This window comes from Elephas maximus, chromosome 22 (genome assembly GCF_024166365.1).
Source record: "Elephas maximus indicus isolate mEleMax1 chromosome 22, mEleMax1 primary haplotype, whole genome shotgun sequence".
NCBI lineage: Eukaryota > Metazoa > Chordata > Mammalia > Proboscidea > Elephantidae > Elephas > Elephas maximus.
In genome coordinates, this window is record NC_064840.1 from 48,257,272 (window position 1) to 48,285,271 (window position 28,000).

A 28,000-nucleotide genomic window follows, 5' to 3' on the forward strand; every position below is an offset into this window, starting at 1 on the left:
GTGTAGTTGGAAGAGAGCAAAGAAATAAGCTAAGAGATGGCTAAGGACTAGATCATGTGAGGCCTAGAAGAAATGGTACAGACTCTTGATATTATTCTAAGTATGATGGGAAGCCAATGAAGGATTTTGAGAAAGGAAGTGACATAGTGTGGCTTACATTTTAAAAGCAGCATTCAGCTATACACAGCTGTCTGCCCCTATTCATATGAAACTTGTTACTTATACCATGAAACCAACCTGAGCTAAGCACTGAATAATAACTAGTTTTATTGCTGGAGTCAGAGACATCTCAGCATGCAAGGGTGAGAAGGGGTGAGGAGACTATAAGGGAGGTGAGCCAAGGGTAAAAAACCCCGAAGCCAGGGAAATCAAGAGGGTATGCAAATCAATCCAAGCAAGAGATGATGGTAGCCTGGACCACACTGAGAGCAGTGTAGGAAGTGAGAGCTGACTAGACATTTGATAAGTTTTGAAGATGGTGCCAGCAGCATTTGTTAATGAGAATGGAAGTTTAATTTGAAAGGGAGAGGATTCAAGGTAACTCCGAGGATTTTTGGCCCAAGCAATAAGGTGTCATTTACTAAGATGAAGAAAATAGTGATCAGCAGGTTGGGGAAGGAAAAATAAACCAAGATTTGTTTAAGTATGTGAAGTTTGAGATGCTCATTAAACATCCAAATGGAGATCAAGAAAGCAGCTGGGTATTTAAGTCTAGAGTTCAGAGAAGAGGCTGAAGACAAATACTTCAGTTTTGAAGTCAACAGCACTTAAATGGTTATAAGAATGTTGGAATCACTTAGAGAATGCGTGTAGAGAAAAAAAAGGTCCAAGCACCGAACCCAGGGGCATTCAAATGTTTAAAGGTCAGGACAGAAAAGGAACAAGGAAAATACACAAAGAGAAAACAGCCAGTGATAGAAGGGAAAACAGGAAAAGGATGTGCCAAAGCGCAGTGAAGAAAATGTTTTTTACAGGAGGGCATAGTCAACTCTGTCTATAATGCTGCTGAGACATCAAGAGGAGGAATATACTTAAACTAACTACTGGGATGGCAGTGAGGAGGCATTGGTTACCAAGGCCTGTTTGGAGCTGGTTCAACAAAGAATAGGAGGCAAGTAGACAGAGTACAGCCTGCTCTTAAGTGGAGTTTTGCTTCAGAGGAGAGCAATGAAATGGAGTTATGGCTGGAAGGAAATCCTGGGTCAAGGGAAGTTTAAGATGGGTGATAACGCACCATACTGTAGTATGTAAATATGAAAAGTTAACAATTTAGAAAAGCGAGGCAACAATTTGGACACAAGGGTCTGGAAAGGGAGGAAGTGATGGGAATCAGCCCATAATGAAGCGGCTGAGATAAGAACACTGAGAATCTACTACAATAGGAAGAAAAGCAGAGAATATGCTTGTACAGAGATGCAGGAGGGTTTTGTGGTGAGAGGACCAGAAGATTTGCTTCTGACATCTTTCATTTTCTCAGGACCTAAAACTCTCTTCACACACTTACAAACCCCACCCACCCCGCCCCCAAAAAATCATGGGTAGTGTTTCTGTAACAAAATACACCTGTTAACATGTTCATAGGTCCTATTCTTTATGAGATTCTATCAGCTTGAAAATATTTTACTAAATCTTAAGACAGCAGTTTAAAAACAAAAATGTTCTATCTCATAAGAATTCAGAAATATTTCTACTAGACCATGAGCTCCTAAAAAAGTAGGAAACAGTTTTATTCATTTTAGTTTTCTGAAATTTTAGCATATAGGTACACCCACTATAAATATCTACTGAATGAATGTTTTGATGGGGGAACTGGCACAGGTACTAAGGAAAAACTAAATACTTACCACTTGGAGCCTCTGCGAGATCTGAAAGTGGAAGACACTCTTCAACTAACCACCCAGGCTGTGATAAACCAGGTCCAGATTTCTTGGGGAAGAAAATTAAAGGATAAATTGTGTTATATTTTTTTATTTATAGTATTCTTGATACCTTTCACAATTTGAGTAAAAAAAAAAAAAAAACAATTTGAGTAAGGATGACCAATTATCTCGGGGAAAAAAATCTGATGTTAAGTCCGTCCATCACTTTCATTATCTAGCTAACCATTATAAAAGTATGCAGAAGTCTAACGAGAGTATTTATTATAATTGTATCCCAAATATCCTGTACAAAACAATTCTCAGCTCCCCAGGAAAAGCTTAAAAGACACATTTTTTGTTGCCTTACTACTTGAAGTCTTTCTACTAAAAAGGTGTTAATGGCTGCCCTGCAAAGATGAAATTGGCAAAATAAAGAAAAGTGGTATAAAATTACTACTCAAACAACAAAAGACATCAATAGCTAGGACAGGAAAAAAACTAACGGCTAGAATAAAAAAAAAACATTTATTATGCCAGTCCAAATAAGGTCAATAGGACATGTATTGGATCTCTGTAACACAGAAAGTACAGGAAAAAAAGTCCCAACTTTTAAGGGCATTAAGTGCCTCCTCTCACTACTGGAGAAATGGGAAGCTATTCTATCAAGCCAGAACCAAGAGAATGAAGCAGGAAAAGTCAGTTATGGAGAACTAGCTCCCCCAATTTATATTTTAGTGAAGGTCCAGGATCTTCAAAATGAATCATTTTCCTCCAAACTCTGTAAAATTCACACTGGCTATCATCTTAGGTAATCTTGGAAAAATACCCACCAACATGTACATAACTTAAAACACTACCTACATACAGTATGGCAGTACAAGGTACTATAACTGAAAAGAGGCCCTGGCAATCTTAAAACTGCTGAAGCAGAAAACCAAAGCTCCATTTTCCTATGTTTTAAGTAAGTGAATTACCTCAGAAAGATCTGCAGGTGAAGTCTCAACAGAGCACGTTCTAGCTGTACTGGGAAAAGTATCAGTATTGAACAACTGGAGATCATTTCCTTTTTTTTCAGCATCAGTCAGATTTTCATCAGAGTTGCTCTGATAGGATATTCTCCGACGTTTGGATGGTAGCTTCGCAGAGAAGCCAGACTGCTGCTGGACACTAACACCGTCTTTTTTGACTATATACGCAAAACAAAAATTATATGGGCACAAATGTTTTCTTTTACAATATCACTTTAAAATTTTGTACATCATAATTTTAGTAAAATTGAGTGCTTGCATCTAAATACTTATAAATGAAAAGAAAAATCGAGTAATTTTTGTATTCAAAAATAAAATCTTGCCGAAAAGCAAGAGAACATGACTACTTAATAAATTATCAGGATTAAGTTTTTCAGACTTCGAAATGTGCAAAATATACTAAAACACATTTGCACTTCCTGTATGGTATTTATCTTTGTATTTTTAAATTTATACTGAAACCTTCTATTTTAAACATTTTAAAGGATGTGGCTATGCTCTCATACTCGTTCTGCTTTGATTGTGTATGATTTTGAATGTGTTTAAGTTCTTCCTATACAAAAATAGATCTTAATTCTTTACAGAATTACAATAATGATGTCAATAAAATAATGTATTTTAAAATCCAGGTAAAAATTGAAAACTAGGTACATGACTAACTACAAATGAGTACATCCAAATGGGTAATGTCCTCTAGAAGTGGTGCATCTGGTTTGTCTTGACTGACAATGCACTGCACACAGTAGGTCTGAAAAGTGTATTTGAAGATGGAGTCAAGAAGTCGAAACAAAATCACTTGGAATCTTACATCATCTGTTTGGAATCTTAGGAGCGTAAAGAATCAGAGAAATGGTTATGATGACTACAGTAATATCAAGATTTTCTTTAATTCTAATGTTTAAAATGCTTTGTGATTCAAAAATCAAAAGTGGCTATTAAAAAAATACAATCTAAAGGTTATGATAAAAAATGTGGCACACAATTAAAAATCAGATTAGATGTATTTGTTTATAATATCAGGGTTGGGTATTTGGTTTTCATATAAACGCTTGACGATGTAAAAATACTCCTCTAAAAATTAAGGGTTGTAAATTCCAATTTGCTACATGTCCTATTCTAAATCTGAAATGAGGTAATCAGCTCTGACATCCAAAAATCCAAACCTTAATTATGGCCACATGGGAATGCTGGGTCAGGAATGCCAGATACCAGCTTTTTTTCAAGAGAAACCAGGAATCCACATTTTTGTGTGAAACATCCAAAATTTTAAATGTTAGGCTCCATTTAAAAATAAATTGTAGAACTAATTTGCAACTTCTGCTCTGCAACCTTACAGTGTTACATTGTGGAACTAAATCTTTTTTATATCTTAGGAGTTTGTCTGCATAAATACTGAAGTCAAAATTGACGAATTCTTTCTACTCACTACTGAAGTCTGCGGTCTCGAACTCTCTCTCTGCCTCTGAAAATTCAGGGCAGTCAGCCATTTTCTCATTTTCCTTTATGGAGTGAAAAGCTGTCTGGAAGGCAGATATTTGCTCTCTTAATGAATTAACATTTCGATACAGTAGAGGACTGCCCTGTTAAAGTACAGAGACATAGATGGTATTACAAAACAAAGCAAACATGGTTTCTATACTCCGGGCCTATGACCACTGAATTTCAAACCAAAACACATTTCTGAATATTTGGGAGTTAAACAACTCATAAAAACATTCTTTCTACGGGACTTAAGGACTCGCTTTCATAACCTTACAGTCAATTAATTTGAAAGGGAAAGGAAGTTTAGCACAAAAAACACTTAGGAGACGTCTGCCTAAGAGACTATATGGAGACCCTAAGAAAGCACTGAATCCTGAAGATGGGGCAGGAGGAACCTCCCTCTTTGAAGCTTTACCCAAGGTTGTACTAAAAGCATCCAATGAAAGTCATCTGCATGATGCCTTTGTTGTTGGTAAACCTCAGCACACCTAGCTGATCCAAGCTAGCCTTGTTACTCACTCCAGTCCATACAAGCCTTCTTTCCCAGAAGGCCAGAACAAAAGACAGAAGTTTCGCAGTAGCTCAGATACCCACTCTCACATTACCCTTTCTCCTTTGGCTCTCCCCTGCTAAATTTTCCTGATTTCACAGGGCTTGGGGAACCCTTACTTCCTTAGAGCCAAAAGTTAGTCATTCACTTCAAATACAAAGTCAAGTAATTAGGTGGTCAATGTACAGGAACTCTTAGGAAAGACTGAGAAATAAAATTTATACTAGCAAAGACAGAAGTGTCACATAAATGCAAATCATATAAAATTTAAGAGCTGTGTTCACCTATAAAATAATTACTGATTAGGTTCCCTATCCAGCTTTTTTTCTCCTTTATTATTTAGACCTCAAACATACTGCCACTTACTTGGAGTTTCTGATAATTTTAATGTGTATAATGACAAATAAAATGCTCTGCCCAGTGGATACTGAAATGCTAATGACTATGTGCTTCATCTTCAAAAAGTAAGAAACTATGCAGAGCAACAACTTATTCGGGTAGAATTTCTACTTCCTTTTATTTGAAATGCTATAATCTAACTTGCGAAAATATAAATTATCACTATTACTTTCCATTTACGTGCATATAAAAAAATACATCAACAAGCAAAAGTAAAGTAAAAACATTACCTCTTGTTAAGGTATCAAAGGGAGGGAAATCAGTTAAAATCTTGAAGCCATGTTCGATGATCTGTTCACAAACTTATTACATACATTCATAAAGCAAATTCTCTGTTACATAATAACAGAACATTCTGAATTCAAATGGTTGATGATGTAAACCTTTATGACATAATGACACATGATATTTATAAAAAGCCCCTGGTCAGTTCTTATCTATATGAGATACAGAGAAAAGAATTATCCCAAACTCATAAAATTTACTCTGAATATGTTTTTTGTACTCATATTTGAACATGGTAGGGGTAGGTTTGACGACCTAGGAATTTAGAGAACTTTGAAATGTTGCTTAAAACAAATGATAAGATTCCCTAGTCAAACTTGTTTTTTCTCTACTTCCTGATGGAGAACGAGAACAATAAACATACACAAAGTACAAGAAACACTTAAAATGCCTTTTTAATGCTTTGTTTGAATGAGTCTTGTGAACTGTGTCAGTCAGTCAACAACATTCCTTCCACATATCAAAAACTTCTAGGGGCTGATGCCAGGGAGGCGGGGCAGGGAAACGAAAGGTGGGCAGATTACAGTCTAGAGTAAAAATCTGAAAACATACAGTACTGATTCTTCAAACTATGTGTATGAATAATATCTTTACCTAAATTTTTAAAAACTTGTAGAAAAGTATTTGCAAGAAAAATTTATCCTATTAGACCATGGAATCTACACTGGGTAAGGGATAAGTCAGTAGTGGACAGTGAGAATGTGGCAAGATCAATAGTTTGGAGGTTTCAATGAGATGAAAAGAACTGCTGCTGTGAACTGGAAGGATGAAATGCAGGAAGAACAGGTAATAAGCTAGCAAATGGCCATATGGTGGATGGCCGAGGTAGAGTAGAGAAAAAGGTCACTGGAGCTACAGAAGTCGAGGAACTGAGAAGCCATGATGTTGGGTGGATCATTTATGTGGTTGGTGTGATATTCAAGAATGAAAACAAGATTAGTGGAGGAAAGATAGAGAGCCATTTCCCTTCGATTCTTCCTCTTAAGTGTTTTCTTTCTAAAAAGGGGGAAGTACAGAAAATAAATGAATTATTTCAGCATATACATTCTTAGGAGCTCACGGGTGGCGTAAACAGTCAAGTACTCAGCTACTAACAGAAAGGTTAGCAGTTTGAACCCAACCAGAGGCACCTTAGAGGAAAGTCCTGGCGATCTGCTTCCGAAAGGTCACAGCCATGAAACCCCATGACCTGCAGTTCTACCTTGTACAAATGGGGTCGCCATGAGTCGGAATCACCCTGACAGCAACTGCTTTATAGGTTCTCATACTTAATAAAAAATAAAATGTTCTACTAGTACTCACTGCAGAACATTTCAGTAAATTAGAAATGTAACTATCTAAAAATGTTTTTTATTCATGTATTCAAAGACTTTGTTGAGAAAGGCAAGAAAAAGGATAAGAACCAATGAAAACAGTAAAGCCATCCAGGGTATTTACAATAGAAGCATGTCTCAGAAGGTCAAAGGATACCACTGATTTGTTAATAAAAACTGCCCAAGTTTAACAGAAAATACCATTTTTCATACAAAGAATTTAAGTCTATATTACAAACCTAGAAAGTATAAAATATAATTTAGAAAATTATAACTAAAATAAAAAAAGAATTACTGTTTACTTATCTAGAAATTTATTCATAAAAAAATCCCTTTTTTTTTTTAACAATGCCATATGCTAGAACTATATATTTGAGTAATTCTTTTAATGAGAGTAAAGTCATATGAAAAAAAGGTATTTGCAACATAACAGGTGGACCTCGCCAGAGGGAATACACAATAATCAGGTCGACGACATCTGTGGAAAGAGATGATGGAAAAGCTCCATATCATTGGTCAGAACAAGACCGAGGGCCAACTGTGGAACAGACCAACAATTGCTCATATGCAAGTTCAAGTGGAAACTGAAGAAAATTAGAACAAGTCCACAAGAGCCAAAGTATGACCTTAAGCATACCCCACCTAAACTTAGAGACCGTCTCAAGAACAGGTTTGACATATTGAACATTAATGACTGAAGACCAGAGTAACTGTGGAATGACATCAAGGACATCATACATGAAGAAAGTCAGAGGTCATTCAGACAGGAGAGAAAGAAAAGACCAAAATGGATGTCAGAAAGACTCGCTCTTGAATGTCAAGTAGCTAAAGTGAAAGGAAAAATTAATGAAGTAAAAGAACTGAATAGAAGATTTCAGAGGGTGGCTGGGGAAGACAAAGTAAAGTATTATAATGACATGTGCAAAAACCTAAAGTTAGAAAACCAAAAGGGAAGAACACGCTTGGTATTTCTCAAGCTGGAAGAATTGAAGAAAAAATTCAAGCTTCAAAATGCAATATTGAAGGATTCTACAGGGAAAACATTAAACAACACATGAAGCACTAAAAGAAAAAGAGTCACTATACCAAAAGAACTGGTCAACGTTCAACCATTTCAGGAGATAGCATATGATCAGGAAGCGGCGATACTGAAGGAAGAAATCCAAGCTGCACTGGAGGCACTGGCAAAAAACAAGGCTCCACGAATTGACAGAATAACAATTGAGATGTTTCCACCAATGGATGCAGTGTTAGAAGTACTCACTTGTCTATGCCAAGAAATTTGGAAGACAGACACCTGGCTAACCAACTGGAAAAAAGGAAGAGATCCATATTTATGCCTACTCCCAAGAAAGGTGATCCAATGTGGAAATTATCAAACAATAATATCACACACAAGCAAAATTTTGCTGAAGATCATTCAAAAGCAGCTGCAGCAGTATTTCAACAGGGAACTGCCAGAAATTCAAGCCAGATTCAGAAGAGGACATGGAATGAGGGATACCATAGATGATGGTGTCACATAGATCCTGGCTGGAAGCAGAGAAAACCAGAAAGATGTTTACCTGTGTTTTATTGACTATGCAAAGGAATTCAATGATGTGAATCATAATAAATTATGGATAACTTTGGGAAGAATGGGAATTCCGGAACACTTAATTGTGCTCATGAGGAACCTGTACATAGATCAAGACGCAGTTGTTCGAATAGAACAAGGGGATAACGTGTGGTTTAAAGTCAGGAAAGGTGTGCATCAGGGTTGTATCCTTTCACCATACCTATTCAACCTGTATGCTAAGCAAATAATCTGAGAAGCTGGACTATATGAAGAAGATACAGGCATCAGGACTGGAGGAAGGCTCATTAACAACTTGTGTTACGCAGATGACACAGCCTTACTTGCTGAAAGTGAAGAGAAATTGAAGCACTTACTGATGAAGATCTAAGACCACGGCCTTCAGTATGGATTACGCCTCAACTTAAAACAAAACTCCTCACAGCTAGACCAATAAGCAACATCATGCTAAACAGAGAAAAGACTGGAGTTGTCAAGGATTTCATTTTGCTTGGATCCACAATCATCAATACCTATGAAGCAACAGTCAAGAAGTCAAAAGACGCATTGCACTGGGCAAATCTGCTACAAAAGGCCTCTTTAAAGTGTTTTAAAGCAAAGATGTCACCTTGAAGACTAAGGTACACCTGACCCAGGCCATGGTGTTTTCAATCGCCTCATATGCGTGTGAAAGCTGGACGATGAATAAGGAAGACCAAAGAAGTGCTGCCTTTGAATTGCGGTGTTGGCAAAGAATACTGAATATATCATGGACTGCCGAAAGAATGAACAAATCTGTCTTGGAAGAAGTACAAACAGAATGTTCCTTAGAGGCAAGGATGGCGGGATTACATCTCACATACTTTGGACATCTTATCAGGAGGGACCAGTCCCTTGAGAAGGATGTCATGCTTGGTAAAGTAGGGGACCAGCGAAAAAGAGGAAGACGCTCAACAAGATGGATTGAGACAGTGGTTGCAACAATGGGCTCAGGCATGACAGCCATTGTAAGGATGGCGCAGGACCAGGCAGTGTTTCATTCTGTTGTACACAGGGTTGCTATGAGTCTGAACTGACTCGACAGCACCTAACAACAACAACAAATTCATATGATATGCATGTGTGTGTGCATATGTATATCCTTGAGAGAAAATGCAACATTAGACATGGAATGTCAACAAAAACTGACTTGGAGGACCAGAGAAAGTTGAAATTCAAAGGGGCTCCTTAGGGCAGTTTGCTAACAAAAACAAGCACCCCTGCTGCTACCTACTACTATTAAGTTGCTGTCAGTCATTTCTGACTCATGGAGATCCTATGTGTTGCAGAGCAGAACAGTGCTCCACAGGGTTTTTATGGCTGTGAACTTCCAAAAGCAGATCGCTGGGCCTTTCTTCCAAGGTGCCTCTGGATGGGTTCGAATCACCAACCTTTAGGTTAACAGTCGAGTGCTTAACCGTCTGTGCCACCCAGGGACTTCTAGATCTGCTGCAGGACCCCCAGTAAAGGTTCAGGTATTGAAATTATCAGGTTCTTTTGAAATAATAGGGGTACAGCGTAGGGCTCAAAACCAGAGGAATGGTGAAACTGTATCAGGAGCATCTGGACCTACAGATCCTCTCCACAAAAAAGAAAGGGTCTTCACATTTTAGAGGGAACACAGAGATTCTGGATGCTAGGTAGGACTCCGAATACAGCTGAGGGCAGACCTAAGGTCCTGTACCAAAAACAGGGTTTGGGCAAATTTTCACAATGGACAGTGAGACTTCCAGCCGTTTATACACATTCAACTTCCAGGTGTTACGTTTATATCTTCAGTAATTCCTTTCAGGGAAAACAGACCTGCCCAAGAGAAAAGATTCTCCCAATGAAAAAAGTGGCCTATCATCTTATGTAGAAATCCACCAGTCAACAAGTCCTATCTGTGCACAATGAACTCCCAATCAGGTTTCTAGAGTGCTTCACATTTAAATATGAACAGACAGTCCCAAAATCACCAGGCATTTGGAGAAAGCTTTGAGCATGATACAGAGTCTAAAGTAATCAGGCAGCAAACAGAACATAAAACACAAGAGATACTACGACACAAAGAAAACATCAATGAAATGACAATGTCCTCAACAATCCATGATGACATTCCACCATGAGATTTCTTAAAATTATTTATTTATTGTGCTTTAAGTGAAAGTTTATAAATCAAGTCAGTTTCTCATACAAAAAGTCATACACACCTTGCTATGTACTCCTAGCTGCTCTCCCCCTAATGAGACAGCACATTCCTTCTCTCCACCCTGTACTCCCCATATCCATTCAACCAGCTCCTGTCCCCCTCCTCCTTCTCTCAGACAGGAGTTGCCCACATAGTCTCATGTGTCTACTTGAGCCAAGCAGCTCACTTCTCACCATCTCATATAGTCCAGTCCACTCCCCGTCTGGGAAGTTGGCTTCAGGAATGGTTCCGGTCTTGGGCTAACAAAGAGTCCGAAGACCATGACCTCCACAGTCCCTCTAGTCTCAGTCAGACCATTAAGTCTGATCTTTTTGTGAGAATCTGAGATCTGCATCCCACTGTTCTCCTGCTCCATCAGGGATTCTCTGTTGTGTTCCCTGTTAGGGCAGTGATCGGTGGTAGCCGGGCACCATCTAGTTCTTCCAGTCTCAGGTTGATGTAGTTTCTAGTTTATGTGGCCCTTTCTGTCTCCACCATGAGATTTTTTAACACCAGGAATAGAGATTCCAGAATGAAAAATTAGGCCACACAAAGGATCAAGAATCAAAATACTTGTTGAATTAGTTATTAGAATAGGACTTCAACTCTGTAAGCCAAAATATAATGGAATAATACCTTCAGAATTTTTATGGAAAATATGTCCAATCTAGATTTCTATATCAAGACAAATGATAATTCAAATGTGCTGGCAGAATAAACTTCATCAGATATGCAGAGGCTCCAGAAAAATGAGGTAATAAACCAAGAAAGAGAAAGATATGGCATCAAGAAAACAAGGGTCCAAAAAAGAGAAAAAAATTACCAATAATGGTGAAAATAAGTCAGGAAATGGCAGCTGTACAGAGTACAACCAAGCTAGAAAGAAAGAGGACAGAGGATGCCAAGGGGGAAAAAAAGAACCAGCAGACTCTTCCATTTTTCAATTCTGTCAAAGTTTGGGGATGAATTATATAGTAAGTTAGTTTAAAAATTAATTAAAACAAAAAAGATACCTACTAATTAAAGGAAAAGCAATAGTTGTGCAAGAAAATATAATGAAAATATAACCCAACCCACCCATATACTACATAGCAATTAGTGAAAAATGTCTACATGGTTACATAATATATATTAAACACTGACTTAAACAACAATATTGATAATGGGGAGGGGGAAAGCATTGGGATGGGTATGGGCAGAAGATTTGAGAGCAAAATCCTCATTTTTCATGGAAATAAGAACAGTAAGAGTTAATACTTATCCAAGGCATACCATGTTCCACGCACTGTTGTAAGTACTTTATATCTCTTAATTTATTCATCATCAAAAAAATTCTTCCTAGTACTATCAGCCCCATTTTACACACGAGGAAACAGAGAATTTAAGTAACTTGTCAAAAGTAACAATTAGTAGCAAAGCCAAGAATCAAATCCAGGCAGTGCAGCTTCAGAGCTCACGCTCTTCTCCGCTATCACAGCAGTTCTCAGGAAGTTTTCATGCTCTTAAAAATAACTGAGGACCCCAAAGATTCTTCGTTTATGTTAACAATATCTATCAGACCACCGCCTACCTGTCAGTTTGTGTACTGTGGTGGTTTGCATGTTGCTGTGATGCTGGAAGCTGTGCTACTGTTATTTCAAATACCAGCAGGGTCACCCATGGTGGACAGGTTTCAGTGGAGCTTCCAGACTAAAAAGCAGACTAGAAGGAAAAGCCTGGCAATCAGCTTCCCAAAGTTAGCCAGTGAAAACCTTATGGATCACAACAGAACATTGTCTAGCTCGCTTTGACATGTCATCGGGGGGATCAATCACTAGAGGAGGATACCATGTTTGATGAAATTGCAGGCCAGTGAGGGTAAGGGAGACCCTCAGTGAGATGGACTGGCACAACAGCTGCAATGATAAACTCCAACATGCCTGAGATCTTGAAGATGACACAAGAGCAGGCAATGTTTCTATCTGTTGCAGATAAGGTCTCTGTGAGTTGGAGTCAACTCTACAGCATCTATCTATCTATCTGTATTTATCAAAAGAGGAATATTTAATAGCCTTTTCAGAATGGTGGCTATTCTTCCTTAATATTACACCAAAAACCAACAAAAATTTCTTAAAGGTTAGTCACAACATCAGATATGAAATCACATCAATGAACTTTTTGTATTCTTTTGTTTAAATCTACTGATCTATTTTGCAATTTCAGGATATGCCTTTGTACCATCATACATTGGTCATTTAGACAATATTGATTTACTGAGCAATGCAGATCTCCCAAGATTGACACATTTTATTACACAATATCAAAACATCACATTCATCCATACCCCTACTGATCTATCTGAAAAGTCTATCATTGTCAAGGTCACAGTGGTGGTGGTTACAAGCTATTACCTATTGAACTGTGCCCCTCCAAAATATGTGTTGAAATCCTAACATCTGTACCTATGAATGTAATCCCATTTGGCAATGGGGTTTTCTTTGTTGTTAATGAGGCTATGTCAGTGTAAGGTATGTCCTAAATATCACTTCTGAGTTATAAAAAGAGCACATTAGACACAGAACGGAGGAGCACAAATGGAGGGAGGATAGATGCCAGTAAATACTGCCGAGGAATCGAGGAATGCCAGGGCTACAGGAGCTGAAACAGACAGGCTACATTATAATATATTATTGCTTTATCAAGGACATTCTTAAGTGAAACTGGCATTATTACTATTATTTTTATTGTGAATGCACAGCAGTGAAAAATACAATCATAGCTTGGTGTCACTGCCTTGATTCATGCTAAGGTGCCAAAAAGTCTTTACCCAACATTACTTTTGTACCATGACTGCAAGGACCAAAACAGTGAATAAAGGCAAATAATGTCTTAGTGTATTTACAAAAATAGCTTTGACCTCATGGACCTGCTGAAAGGGATTCAGGGACCCCCAGGCATCTTCAGACTAACTTTGAAAACCACAGCACTATACTATACAGCCTTACAAATAACAGTTAAAATTAAAAAATAAAGAAGTGGCAATATAAGCATGTTATTTAAAAACAGGAAGAACAACACCAGAAAAATGCAAACGAATCAAAAGTAGTTGTCCTTCAAGGGTAAGCTGCAGACTTTTCCAAGCAAGGCCTATACTACTACTTGACGTTTCAGGAGCATGTGTCATTTTGGATAAAAATTTGAAAAAAAAAATCTAAATACGTCCCCATGAGCAAACAATTCATTCGCTGCCTTCCACAAGATTGCCCCCAGAACATTTTGTCCTGGGGGTGGGGGGTGGGGCCTGACCCTACATTCCAACTCCCATTAGTCATGAAAAAATCAGACATTTAGAGACAAAAGAATAAAAGGGTTGGAAAATATTGCCTCACCTCATTATAAAAAAAATAAATAAAAAGCAGACATTAATCTCCCCCCAAAATTTTGCAAAATAAAATAAAAAGCTCCTTTAAAAAGCCGTATCTACCCAGGGTCCCTTAACTGTGACACATCCATACTCAACATCAACATTTATGCCAACTGCACATTCCGTGTAGGACACGGAGAAAGTGTCTCTCCAGATCCAAAACGGATGCAATGCGTAAGAAGGAAGATCACACGACTTTTTATCAGACTAGACATTCTCCCCAAAAGAGTCCACGACAGAACTTAGAGGAAAATCATACCTGAAAAGGGGAATTCTGTGCCAAAGAAGATTTCTGTGCATTCTTTAAATTTCGCTGCTGAGCAATGAAACAAATCAAATGGTTTGTTTCAGGAGAGCCCCGAGCACCAATTGTAGAACGTCGTCTAGATTTTTTAAGATAAGATGATGGCTTTCCTGTAATGAAAACTCTTTTAAATTCAAACAGTCATCAGTAATCATGTCCTGATTACCCATAATGTACCAACCTGATAAAGAAAATATGATTAACACATGGTACAGAAATCTAAGAGAAAGACTGGCAAAGTCGTTCACAGAGTATCAGCTAGATAAGAACTTTTTTTTAAAAATAATTTTTATTGTGCTTTAAGTAAAAGTTTACAAATCAAGTCAGTCTCTCACACAAAAACTTACATACACCTTGCTACATACGCCCAATTACTCTCTCCCTCCACTCTCTTTTTGTGTCCATTTCACCAGCTTCTAACCCCCTCCACCCTCCTCTCCCCTCCAGGCAGGAGATGCCAACATAGTCTCAAGTGTCCACCTGATCCAAGAAGCTCACTCCTCACTAGCATCCCTCTCCAACCCATTGTCCAGTCCAATCCATGTCTGAAGAGTTGGCTTTGGGAATGGTTCTAGATAGGAACTTTTTGTTTTGTCCACTGATTTGTTCCATGTCTAGTACATGGAAGGCATTCACTAAATAGTTGTTGAATGAACACATGAACATACTTAATGCTTCTTGTTTTTGTTCCATATTTCCTGCAAACAGCAACAGGCAATTGCTTGCTTTGACCAAGAATTTCTTTTTCTGAATTAGTCTCATCCCCAAGGAAGGAGGCAGTGGTGGTTCAGTGGTGGACTTTTTGCGTTCCATGCAGGAGACCTGGGTTCGACTCCTGGCCAATGTACCTCATGTGCAGTCACCACTTGTCTATCAGTGGAGGCTTGCATGTTGCTATGTTGCTGAACAGATCTCAGGAGAGCTTCCAGACTGACACAACTAACAGACTAAGAAGGACCTGGTTATCCACTTCCAAAAATCAGCCATTGAAAATCCTATGGATCACAACGGTCCAATCTGCAATTGATCATGAGGATGACGCAGGACCAGGCCGCGTTTCATTTTATTGTTCTTGGGGTCGCCATGAGTTGAGGCGATTTGATAGCAGCTTTAACAACAACATACCCACAGGCTGAAAGGGAAGGATCTCCACCTAGGCACATGAACTCTATCAAGTTCTTAATATTTCAAGACAATTTTGCTTCTGTTAGTATATCTATAGCATAATGACTTGTCTAAATTCATAAGCGATAAGAATCAGGATAAGCGCAAAGTTGGTTTCTATGAGGCAGAAGTCAAGCCAATCTCCACCTTCCTTTTTCATTATTTGACACCAGCTGCTCGCTTTGAGTTGGAACTGACTCGATGGCAACAGGCTTTAGGCTTTCCCTACAGCACTTTCTACTTCTCTGCTGCGTTCGATAATTCATTGTAACGGCCACACAGAACTCAAAGATCATACTCAGTTATGTGGTTTATTAGGGAAGTAAGAGGCTACAATGCAGGGTCAAGATCACCTTGGAAGTAACAGGAACAACTCAGGATCAGTGTCAGGAAACACAAAGACAAGGTCTGGAAGAGTCCCCAAAGTGGAGAGCACATCCATGCATTCTTCAGTGCAGGACAGCTTCCGAGCAGGACAGCTCTCAGAGCAAAAAGGATCATAAGCAGATAAGCTCTCTGCTGAACAGCTCTCAGCAAGCAATCAGTGGGCATAGTTTCTCTGCTGGCAGCTGCCTTCTTTGCTGGGAAGATGCCTTCTCTGCTGGGCAGGCCTCCCCACCACGAGGCTCTTAGCTGTTGCATCTCTTTGCCCTTTCTCTGCAGACTGGTTCAGCAACACCAGCACTGCTGTCAGCCACTAGCTGGCCCAACTCATAGCCAGTGTAGCAGCTTGCTAAGGTGCTCTCTCAGCTGCAGCTTTTTTTTTTTTAACTGGGACTGGGAGGGTTTTAAGCACAGGACTTCTGTGTCAAAGACACACTTGCCTCCCAGCTCTTGTCAACCAAGTAGCCCTGAAAACCTACACTTCAGTCCTTTATATATACCAATGCTCATCTCTTAGAATGCAGGGCCTCCCTCACCAAGCCAAAGTTCAAACTCCCTGCTGTCAAGTTGATTCCAACTCACAGAGACCCTGTAGGACAGAGCAGAACTGCCCCATAGGGTTTCCAAAGCTGTAAATCTTTATGGAAGCAGACTGCCACATCTTTCTCCCACGGACAGGATGGTGGGTTTGAAGAACCAAACTCCAGGTTAGCAGCTGAGCACTTAACCACTGCACCACTAGGGCTCCTCCACCTCAGTTCAACCAATACTCCACTGCCCAGATGTCAATCCACTCAGGTCTTCTACAACAGTAACATTCTCTACAGGCAGAGATTGGCCCTCTCCAGGCAAAAGTAACAAGCTGTGGTAGAATACAGCTTGGGAGGTCTCCCAAATTTTTTTTCCAAAGAGCAAATTCAAAGGCCACATAAAGGAACTCATTGTACCACACTTACATACTTCAGCATAGTACCCTGAATTCTGGCCGTGTGTCCAAGTACCCTGAATTCTGGCCGTGTGTCCAAGCACACAAAATGCACCTAGCTTTTCTAAAAGTGATATTCTTGAAGAGAGAACACCTTGGCCTTGTCTCAAACATTGCTTAGCTTAGTGCCCCTTGACTTTGCAGTCTCCCATATCCTCCATTTCTAAATTCTGTTCCATTCCTTTGTTTCTTTCTTCACCTACAACAGAAATTCACAGGTGACTTTCCGCTCCTTGGAGATTAGCCCCCGAGTCAATTTTGTTTGTGATTTTGAAAGAAGTACACCCCAATCATTCCACATTATATTTTAATTGTTCCTCAATTTTCTCTTATATTTGCCATTCCTGAACATAAACTGTTTTACTATTTATAGGATATATTCTCTTACGTCATGTCAAAAAGGGATCTGTACACATTCTTTCCCACTGGGTATACAGCACATCTCTGACTTAGGAACATTATCACACTGGCCAGCTGCCTGATGTCCTGCTATGCTGGATGGCTGTGCAAGTGCAGAGAAGTCTCCTTGGGCAAGTGAGCTGACAGAATCAAACATTTTAGATACATAAAATAACAAGATAAACAGGATGGATGAATAAAAGTGAATTATATTAAGGTTATCTTTAAAATTGAAAAGCACTACAATAGAATGACAATTTCTGTTACCTGGAGTGTTCTTAACAAAGCTTTCAGGTGTAATTCCCAATTGCTCTACAGTTACAGTAGAAAAGTTCAAAGGTGATTTAAATATGTCTGGTCTGCAAAGATTAGGCGTCACTTCTGCTTCATGTTTCTGAGTTACAAGCTCCCCATTTCCCAACATGAAAGAGGTATTTTCTGAAACAGACAGTAATATATTGTTGAGGCTAAACGTCATTATCAAGCAAAATATCTATGCCTTAGTTTCCACAAGATCACAAGAGATCACTACACACCAGCATTGTTAATAGCAGACTCTTCGTCCTTCGTTTCAAGGAGCTCCTTGCCTTTTAAACTGGTATCCATCTAAAAAAAAAAAGAAAAATATAAATAACTCCACCCCAAAACTTAATGTGATTCTAGCAAGATCCTCATTCAACGCTGAATTCTAATACAATCTACAAAGGTATGTAGATGTCAACAGAGTACTTCTGCAGCTCATATTAAAGAAATGGGGGAAACTGCTATTCAGGACCCTACACTGTTTGCCATGGCTTTTCAAACCTTAGTGAACACCTGAATCATCTGGGTAACCTGTTAAAAATGCAACTTTGTGGAGTCTCAGGAATTCTGATTCCGTGAATCTCGATGGTCCCTGGATTCTGCATTTTAAAAAACATTCCAGGTGATCCGAGTAGGTTGAATGAGGGCCACTGTCTCCGAAGGGCAGGATACACCCTTAAGAAACAGCACTGTTGCACTGTATTTGAAGCCCAAACCAGGGCACTTGTCCTACCTCTCACTCCCGCAACTTTGACTTCCTGTCGCTTCGGTTTATATTGAAATCTCTGCAGCACACGAGAGACGGTGTCAGCAAAATTGGGGGGAAGGCCTGGTACGATGTCTCTATCTCTTCAAGTTTCTTGACCTCGGCTCTACAGGCCTGAAGGTTCGGCTTGGGAAATCAACTGTTGCTCGCTAAGCTGGCAGCCACCGGGGCTGAGCAGTAGCTCGTAAACGGCTGCTCCGCCGTTCTTCTCTCTGGCTCCTGCCCACCTCAGGGTTCCCCGCCGCCCGACACCACAACCGGGGAGGTTCCCCTCTACCTAAACACTCACCTCCAGCCGCTCCGCGATCCCCCGCCGCTGAATTCAAATCGCCGACCCCGCCTCCTCAGCGTCAGAGCGTAGCCCCACAGATCTCTACGCCGGCAACCAGCCGCACGTGTCCACTTGCACCTCCAACTCTCCCAAGCCTCTACCTCGCTGTCGCAGGAAGCGGACTCGCTGCCTGCACTGAGCGAGAAGCCACCGCTAGCTGAGGGTGACCCATTGGCCAGAAAAACCAGCTTCTATCTTGGGTTATGGGACTACTTTCCATGTAAGTCTCGCGGAGTAACCCTTCGGTTGGCACTTCAGCTCCGCCCCCCACTTTTCGGTTGGATGCTGCGAACTTCGAAAAGAACCTTTGAGCCAATCAAGACAGAACGACGGGCGGGCTCTTACCCAATCAGCCAGTCCTGGCTGCAGCCGTTTCCTTTGTGGGTTGAGAGTGGGCGGGGTTAGAGCGGTGTAGGTCACTCCTAGCGCTCCGCTCTTTTCCCCAAACCCCGCCTTCATATGCAGATAAGCTCTTCTTGTGCTGCCTAGTATTAGTTTTGCGCCTGCCCAGTTATGCATCGAGCGGCCGGTGGGCTCCGGGTTCTGCTCTAATTGGCTGATAACCCTTCCCGTCTACAACCTTTCTTCCCTCCCTCCACCCCGTCTGGGTTCGTATGAGCCCTCCCAGTGCAGGATCATGATTGGCTGAATGCCGGTCATTCCTGCCCGTTGATTGGTGGAAATTAGAGTCAGTCTCGGAGCGGTGGGGGAAGGGCCCCAGGCAGGCTGAGGAGCATAGGGGCGGGGTGGGAAGGAGGACCCGCCAACCCTGGGGTGTGGGACGGAGAGTGTGTATTTGTCTGTGAGTAAGAGAAGGAAGGTGGCGAAGGGAGGAGAGTCCAAGTGGGTGGAGGGAGGGGAAGGGCGGGAGGAGAAAAAGGTGGGAGGGGAAAAAGGTGGGAGGGTGGCGGCTCACTCAGGACCTGGTGGGGGCAGCGCGATGAGGCGGGTGACCCTGTTCCTTAACGGCAGCCCCAAGAATGGAAAGGTAAGGGGGTCGGGAGGAGGTGAGGCGGGGCCGGCTCTGGGGGCGAGGGCAGAGGAGTACAGAAAGAGCTCGCAGGGCAGAGAGAGTCGGAGGGCAAAGGGCTGAAGTTGGGTAAAGGGGCTGGGAGGTGGGCGCGGGGGGTGTCCGGGAGGTGAACATCGGCCTCCCGCGGCCTCCTCCCAATCCTAATTTCTTGCCTAAGCTTGCCCTTCAACTTCTCAACTGCCCCGGGGACCGGTGCAGGTCAGGCTTGTGCTTAATCGTTCCCAAATCCAGGACCTGGGTCCGGAGAAAGGAGGGGACCGAGGGTGTGGGGAGGGACGCTGTCACCTGAGACCTTAGTGCTGATGTTCCTGTTTCCATCTAATCGCCGAAGACACCGCTTCCCCACCCCTGGTTCAGCTGGGTTGTAGAAGGCTTGTTTCCACCTTCGTGCTGAGTAATGGTCTGCTCAAGAAAGTGATAGTAATGATGAAGGCGTTGTGAGATTGATCAGGTTAAAGAAAAAATTAAACTTTTTATCAGTGGGTTAATAAAATATTCCTTCATTCAAAGTAGAACAGAGGATTGAAAATTGGGAGGCTTTCTTGATTTTTTTTACCCCCTCTCATTTAGGTGCCCCAAGCCCCCAAGCCTGGCCGCTGCCAAACTTCTGTACTCGCTTTATTATTTCGCTTTATTTTAGTTCCTTAGAGGACTGAGGAGAGACCAAAATGGACTGATTTGGCAGTACTGTTTGCTGTGTGAGGGTGTGGTACTAAATATTTCTCCAAGGTCAGAGCAAGCCAAAATGAATCCTTTTCCTTCTCAGGCTCTTGCCCCACCCATAAAAGTTGTTCAGCTTCTTTGGAAATTTTGACTGTTCAAGGCACATATATTGTGTGGCTAAATGATATCTAGTAAGTGGTTAAGCCTTAGATTTTAAGGTAAAGGTAATTTGGTCTCACTGAAATTATTTGCTAAATAGTTTGCTTCCTGCATATTCTGGAAAGAGGAATTTTTAAATAGTGACATTTTGCAACAGTATAAAAATGGCTTTCCCACTATGCTGTAAGTTTGAGTAAACATGTTCAAAATCTGAACCACAGTGTGGTTTTTTGGTTATAATTTTGTGTTTTCCTGGTCTTGGAGACTTAATACTCATACAAAAACAGGACTGGGATAAATTCAAGTTTCTGAATTTTCATAAATGGTAACTCAAAATATGCTTCATAAGATTTACATTATTTCTGTTAACTTTTTCTAAACCTATTTTGTGGTTAGCTACTAAATCTAAAACTTACATTGTCGCTGGAAGAAAGATTTAGTAGTATATTATAATATGTTCTCTAAACCAAATCTCTACTTGACCTTTTTTATCCAACACCTCGACTCGACGGCAGTGGGCTTGGTTTTTTTGGTTTATCCAACACCTCTGCTGTGTTACTCATAAAAGACAAGATGTTAAGACCCAGTTATAAATATTTAACTGTGCCCTAAATCTCTTCTGAAACCACTGAATTTTGTTGCCAAAGACTGGCTGAGTTGGGCTCTCCATACTATTTACAATAAGGCTTTTTTTTTTTTAAAGCTATCTAGTCTTAACTAGGTTAGATTTTTGGATATAAATTTTATTTACTTTAAAAATGTTTACTAAAGAACCTCAGAAGATTAGAGAAATGCATCTTAAATAATTAAAAATAAATATATTACAAAGATTATACAAACATAAACTGGAGGTTGCTAGTGTGATTCAGTATTGAAAATAAACCATGCCATAATCCTTACTCTGTTGGAATACATATTAAGAAATCTTTTTTCCAAAGAGCAAAATTATCAATGTTTCCTCTCCTCTCCATTAAGCTGATTAATAAACAATATTATAATTACTCTTATTTGACGAAAAAGAGCAGGATAATACATAACAGTCTACATATATATCTCTGAATGAGTTCCTGGGTGGTGCAGATGGTTACACACTCAATTACTAACTGTAAACTAACAAAGTCTGGAGGTTCAAACTCACCCAGAGGCGCCTCAAAGGCAGGCCTAGCAATTTACTTCCAGAAGGTCGCAGCCTTGAAAACCCTGTGGAACAGTTCTACTCTGCACACACGGGGTCGTTATGAATCAGAATTGACCCAACGGCAACAACTACATGTAAACATACATATAAATATATGTACACACATATATATGTCCTGTTTAGCCAGGGATGGTATTATCATGACACGAATGTTTGTTAAGAACATGCTGAAGCAAAGAGCTAGTTTGATTTCCTGTCCACCAGTTAGAGTATCTGTGTCACTTTCATTATCTCTCTATTTACTTAGCCTCTATTATTGTTTCCTGGCCATAAGAATAATCTGTTTTTCCAAAAAGTTTTCTTTCCATAATGCTTGTTGAGTGGTTGCCAGGCTTGGCCATGAAGCTCGGTGAGGAGGCACGGAATTATTACAGGAGTCATCGTATGCTCACCGTGATACCTGTACACCAACTAAATAAAGCTAGTGAGTGTTTTGATGTCGAAGAGAGGGGTATGTGTTCTCTGAAATAGTGGTTTCTGGAGTGAGATGATGTACCACAAAGGATGTAAAAGGTGATTAGCTGGAGTTTAGGAAGAAATAGTATACCTTTTATTTACATTTTTCACTTAAAAATATAAAATAATATTAAAACTATTTTTTTAATCTAGAAAGACACCAGCGTCTCCAGTCACTGGATGTGTCAGCTGGTCACAAGTCTTCTGAAAGAACAGGATGTTCACATGTGAAAAAGTTGATAGCTGCTTCCTTATTTGTTGATTTACTTTTGTTATATTGTGATGTATGGAAGTTTACTGATGCTGGGTTAAGATATATATTATCCAGTTTCAACTGAACTAACCTTCACCAAAAAGTCAAGTGGCTTTAAAAGATTCCTTTCAATGAAATTGCAAATTGAAGATAGTATTAATTATGCAATCAAAAGTAAACAGCACCAAAAAAAAAAGGCGGAGATGACACTTCGAGTATAAACTGTCAGCCATACTATGACATAAAAAAAAAAATGGATTTCTTTAGATATGCAAAGTAATCAAAAAATGCCAAATTTTAAAGAAGACTGTTTGAAATCCTATTTAATCTCAGGTATTAACAAAAATCCCCTAGCTAAGTGTGTATATTGTTCTTGAAATATTAGCTAATGATAGGATATGGTCATCCCAGTTAGCAAGACATTTAAAAAATATCTTCCAGCGTGTGAAGACAAGCTAGTACACATTTTTTCTTTTTGTCTTTTTTGTATTCTTTTTTTGTTGTTGTTGAAAGTCAATCTTGTACTTGGCAGAACTTCTCTAAATTTAATGATGACTATTTAAGAATTTTTTTGGCAAGCTCATAGTCTAAGTTGATAAAAGTCCTCATATCATTCAGGGAAACCTCTTTCTCACAGTGGCATATGGTTTATAAATAGATATATGTACGTACAGTATACTTGAGCACATTACCAAAAATGTTTTACTAAAGGGGTGAACAGTCAGAAACATTTGAAAGCCACAGTTCTAAAAAATTGGGACCTTTAATTAAAAAAAATTTTTTACGCTTCTCCAATAAAAATCAGTTACGTTTGCACCTTTCATCCTTCCTTCGTATGCCTCAGAATTCCCATTGTTCTCCTTTTAATATTCCCTGTTGTTATTAGGTGCTATCAAGTCGATTTTCGACTAACAGGAACCCAGTGTGACAGAGCAGAACTGTAAGAGGTGGTTTTAAGGAAAATGAAATGAGGGCTCAGACATGTGAATGTAGTGAGTAGCTTCTCAGTAACCTGATATCAGTACTAACAAAGCTTCTGTACACCTTGAACATAATCTGGTTTTCTGGCAGACCTTGACTTCAGAATACTCGGTAATGAGCTGTGCAAGTCATAGGTCTTTTCTATACTTTATTCATTCAACCAACACTTACCAAGCGCCTTCTGAATGTGAGACACCATGCCTGATGCTGCAGATAGTGGTACAGGAAACATCTCAATTCCGTACTGATGTCTGTGTCTTTGCATTCTTAGTCTGGAAAATACTTCGTTTTCTGGTTTTGATAGTAGTCATTTCAGATATATGTTGTTGGTATTAAGCATCTAGATTTGAAGAAAGGTGAAAAACAATGTAAACATTTGCCTAATGAAATATAAACACTAATAAGAATCTTGAGGACTCTCTAAGCTTAAATGTTTTTTAATGTGTTCGATACATACAAAAGAATATAATAAATAATATTAATATATTTAAAAATTAAAAGGAAAATTATTTGTTAGCTAAGTCATGAAATAGCACATTACTAATAACTTGGTACGCTCTTCCACGTCCCTGTCCCCTGCCTGTCCCGTAAAGGCAGCTGTCTTCATGAATGTCGTCGTTCTCTCTGCCATTTTTTTTTCTCTTTTAAATCAGTTCTACAACATATGTATTTATAGCTGAATTATATACTTGCCGTTTTGCCAGCTTTGGGGCTCTAGAAAAGTGTTATCGTATTGTATATAGTCTTCTTGGATTTGCTTTTTTCATTTAGTATGTTTGTAAGGTTCTGTCCATAATATCCCACATAATGATAGTTCATTCACTTTTACTGCTTTATAATAGTCCATTTTATAAAAATATAACCACAATTTATCCTTTGTCCTTTCAGCAGACAATTGGGTTGTTATTTTTTTTTTATATTTTAAATTAACTGTGCTGCCATGAGTATATGTATCATGGTACACACGTGCAGTAATTTTTCTAGGGCCAGAAAAACCCATTGCTGTTGAGTTGATTGCAATTCATAGCAACCCTATAAAACAGAGTAGAAAGGCCATTTAGGGTTTCCAAGGAGCAGCTGGTGGATTCGAACTGCCAGCCTTTATGTCAGAAGCTGAGCTCTTAACCACTGTGCCTCTAGTGCAGTGATCCTCAAATTTTAACTTGTATCAGAATTACCTGGAGGGCTTGAGAAGACACCTTCTAGGCCCCATCCCCAGAGTTTCAGATTCAGTAGGTCTGGAGTGGATCTAGGGATTTACAGTACTAACATATTTCCTGGTGATTCTAATGCTGCTGGCCTAGGAACCACATTTCTGAGAACACTAGTATGTATACCAAGCTGGGTATTAAGGTATGGGAATGTTATACTAGATAATCCCAACTTGTTTCGAGTTGGACTCTCTGGGTTGCTATGTCATATTCAAGTCTAATAGAATTAAAATAGGTGTTTCCTTGAATTTTTCTTTATTTTATCCCACTTTTTAGAACAGTGCTCTCTAATAGAACTTTATGTGATGATGGAAATATTCCGTATCAGCACCGTCCAATATGGTAAACACTAGCCAGTGTGGCAATCGAGCACTTGAAGTATGTCTAGTACAACTGATGAACTGAATTTTTAATTTAGTTAATTTTACTACCAGTACTAGTTGCTGATTCCAACATGGTGACCACATGTATGTCAGAGTAAAACTATACTCTGTAGGGTTTTCAATGGCTGAGCTATCAGAAGTAGAAGAAGAATTCTCCAGGCCTTTCTTCCAAGGTGCCTCTGGTTGGACTCAAACCAGCAAGCTTTTCGTTAGCAGCTGAGTGCTTAACCACTTGGGTCACCCAGGGACTCCTTTATGTGTAATTAGTGTACTCAACTGCTAACCTAAAGGTTGGCAGTTCCGAACCCACCCCATGGTACCACAGAAGAAAGGCCTGGCAATCTGCTTCAGCAAAGATTACAGCCAAGAAAGCCCTATGGGGGCAATTCTACTCTAACGTGTGGGGTCGCCATGAGTTGGAATTGTCTCAATAGCAACAGGTTTAGCGGCTTCCGAATTGGACACCACAGCTTTTAGAGCATGGGGCGGGGGGAGGTGACCCTTGTTTTCATTAGAAGACCACTGACCCACAAGAAAAATCAAGTCAATTATATGGAAATAGAAAACAATTTAATGTATTTTTTTGAAAAACAAGTCTTATAAATTGTTACTCTAATATTTTAATTAAATATAGGAACATAATACAGGTACATTAAACTTGCAACCATTTTATGTTGTGGCCAGTTGAGCGAGACGAGTGGAAAGAAATGCTGGGGAGAAAGTTGAGGTTATTAGGACAAGGAGGAGATAATGTCAGGCAAAATAAAACTATGTAATGATATATAAGAAGCAGAGATAAATAAGGGGAGAAAGATTTAGAAAATTCTTAATATAAAACAACTCTGACAAGAATGTCAGAGTTAAAAGGAGAGCTTTCTTACCCTCCCCACATAGCACTTTGCAGATTGTAAAAGTCTTTGTGCTAACCTAGTCCACCTCCTTCACCTTCACATTTTTGTTCCTTACTTTTCTCTCCTTTTTTCACACCCCTTGCCTTAACACAACCAGCCTTGCTGTACGTAATGGCCTATGCGCTATATTTCTTTTCCTTTTATCCCAGGAATGTTTCTATGAAATAACTTAAAATTCCAGGTTCTATTACAGAGGTGAAAAATGATAGAAAATATGGGGGGCATATTTTATTCAGGCTTTTATCATTTTTGGCATGCCTACTGTGTGCAAAACATTGTGCCAAGTGCTTTGCATTGTGTTTTATAATTTATCTGGTTCCCTTTAAATTGTACATGCCTTCAACGCTTCCCCAAACACCCCAGCTCTACTGTCACTGACACAGCACTTCCCTGGCCTTCATTTTTGGATCCTGCCAGGAGAAAACAATTGGAATCTGAGTACTCTGCCTCTGAAAGTTTGCGCACTCCTATGTTAACAAACAACTCCCTCCAAGCCCTGTTATTTACCTTGTTTATTTGACTAAAAATGTCTACTATATTCCAGTCACTGGTGAATAAAGGACCAGCCCTGGTCCTCATTTCACATGGCACCTTTATATGATATATTTCATGTTCAGCTCCTTGCCTACATTTTGTCCATAACTTTCAGAGTCCTAACGATAACGGTACAGCTGTACAACACAGCACCTGGGAACCCGCAGTTCCCATTATCACCAGAGCACAAAATTCAAGGTTCTCACGTCCCTACGCAAGCAGCTACATTCATCTTGCACATATGTCGTCAGATTGTGTGTGATTCAGAGCAGGACAGATCGATTCATTATTACCCACCTGTTTGCTGTTTTGGAGCCCTGGTTGTGCAGTGGTTTAAAATTTCGCCACTGGAGGTCGGCAGTTTGAATCCACCAGCTGCTCCTGGAAACCTTACAGGGCAGCCTACTCTGTTCTACAGGGTCACTATGAGTCAGAATCAATTGAACGGCAATGGGTGTGGGTTTTTTTTTGTTTGCTATATTTAAAATGTCAGATGCTGAAATCTGGCTTTTCTAAAATAATGAATAGAAGTAAGTATTGAAGACTTAAGTAAATGAGGTAGGAGCTTATTTCCTCTCATAGTAGTTATTGTAGTAAATGATAAGTGACAGTAAATCATTCTTATTTTAAAAATAAGCCATTCCTATGATAAAGGAATAAGTTAAAGCCAACTCAGTAAGGATTTACTGTATCTCAGGCACTTTGCTAAGCTCTTATGCATTAACTCATTTCCTCCTCAACAACCATATAAGGTAGGTGCCACTGTGGTTTTCATTTATAGGTAAAGCAACAGAAGCGTAAAGGGGTTAACTAATTTATCTCAATCAAAACCTTGAAAATGTCAGAATCTTGATTCAAATCCAGGTCTCTTCAGAACTGGAGCACTATTTAACATACTTTAAGATTGTAGATTGCTTTTGGTCCCTAGTTTTGAATTTTCACAATATTGGGCACTAAGTAAATATTTGAGTCATAGAAAAAGGAACACTTAAGAATTTGAGATTTCCTTTTATATGATCTGAATTTTCAGTTCGGCTTACAGTGCAATGGTTAGTGATTTGTGAGTGATGAAATTTATTATATACATTGTTCAAATTTGGTGTGTTTACAGGTGGTTGCTGTATATGGAACGTTATCTGATTTGCTTTCTGTGGCCAGCAGTAAGCTTGGCATAAAAGCCACCAGTGTGTATAATGGGAAAGGTGGACTGATTGATGATATTGCTTTGATCAGGTAACCATCACCTTTTTATAAGCTGTGAACTCACAGTATGCCCTCAGCTTCTTGGTGCCATGCTGTTTCCCTTAAGCAGTAGTCTAACACTGTTAAGAATATAGGATTTGGGCAAGTGATTGCCTAGAATTTGCTCTATGGAATTTAAATCATTTGGACTAAGGCCTATTGATCAGATCAAAAACCGTCAGTACATTTCAGTATACCGATAGTCATATATGAATTATGCAGAAAGTCTGTGAGGAATTTCTTTCTGTTACTAGAGA

The 28,000-nt window shown here is 39.6% G+C and overlaps 3 protein-coding genes across 5 annotated transcripts in view; 1 reads left to right on the top strand and 2 right to left on the bottom strand.

The window, feature by feature from the left end:
- CDCA2 (cell division cycle associated 2) overlaps positions 1-19,303 on the bottom strand; it is a 41,518-nt gene extending 22,215 nt beyond the window's left edge. The window contains exons 1-8 of one of the 2 annotated variants that reach the window (XM_049866540.1): positions 19,065-19,303; positions 18,678-18,849; positions 17,856-17,925; positions 17,587-17,757; positions 14,343-14,497; positions 4,314-4,467; positions 2,834-3,045; positions 1,845-1,926 (exon numbers count right to left, since the gene is read on the bottom strand). In XM_049866540.1, coding sequence (XP_049722497.1) covers positions 1,845-1,926; positions 2,834-3,045; positions 4,314-4,467; positions 14,343-14,497; positions 17,587-17,757; positions 17,856-17,925 — 844 coding nt within the window. In that variant the 5' untranslated portion in view covers positions 18,678-18,849; positions 19,065-19,303. Of the gene's footprint in view, positions 1-1,844; positions 1,927-2,833; positions 3,046-4,313; positions 4,468-14,342; positions 14,498-17,586; positions 17,758-17,855; positions 17,926-18,355; positions 18,636-18,677; positions 18,850-19,064 lie in introns of those variants that run through there. The other variant, XM_049866539.1, reaches the window with a different exon arrangement.
- Positions 19,304-19,608: 305 nt separating this feature from the next.
- KCTD9 (potassium channel tetramerization domain containing 9) overlaps positions 19,609-28,000 on the top strand; it is a 30,132-nt gene continuing 21,740 nt past the window's right edge. For both annotated transcript variants that reach the window (XM_049866959.1, XM_049866958.1), the window contains exons 1-2: positions 19,609-19,707; positions 27,613-27,734. In XM_049866959.1, the coding sequence (XP_049722916.1) occupies positions 19,660-19,707; positions 27,613-27,734 (170 nt within the window). In that variant the 5' untranslated portion in view covers positions 19,609-19,659. The remainder of the gene's footprint in view (positions 19,708-27,612; positions 27,735-28,000) is intronic.
- DOCK5 (dedicator of cytokinesis 5) overlaps positions 23,788-28,000 on the bottom strand; it is a 274,051-nt gene continuing 269,838 nt past the window's right edge. Inside the window, exon 53 of the transcript XR_007515000.1 lies at positions 23,788-23,802. The gene's annotated coding sequence lies outside the window, so the exon portion shown is untranslated. The remainder of the gene's footprint in view (positions 23,803-28,000) is intronic.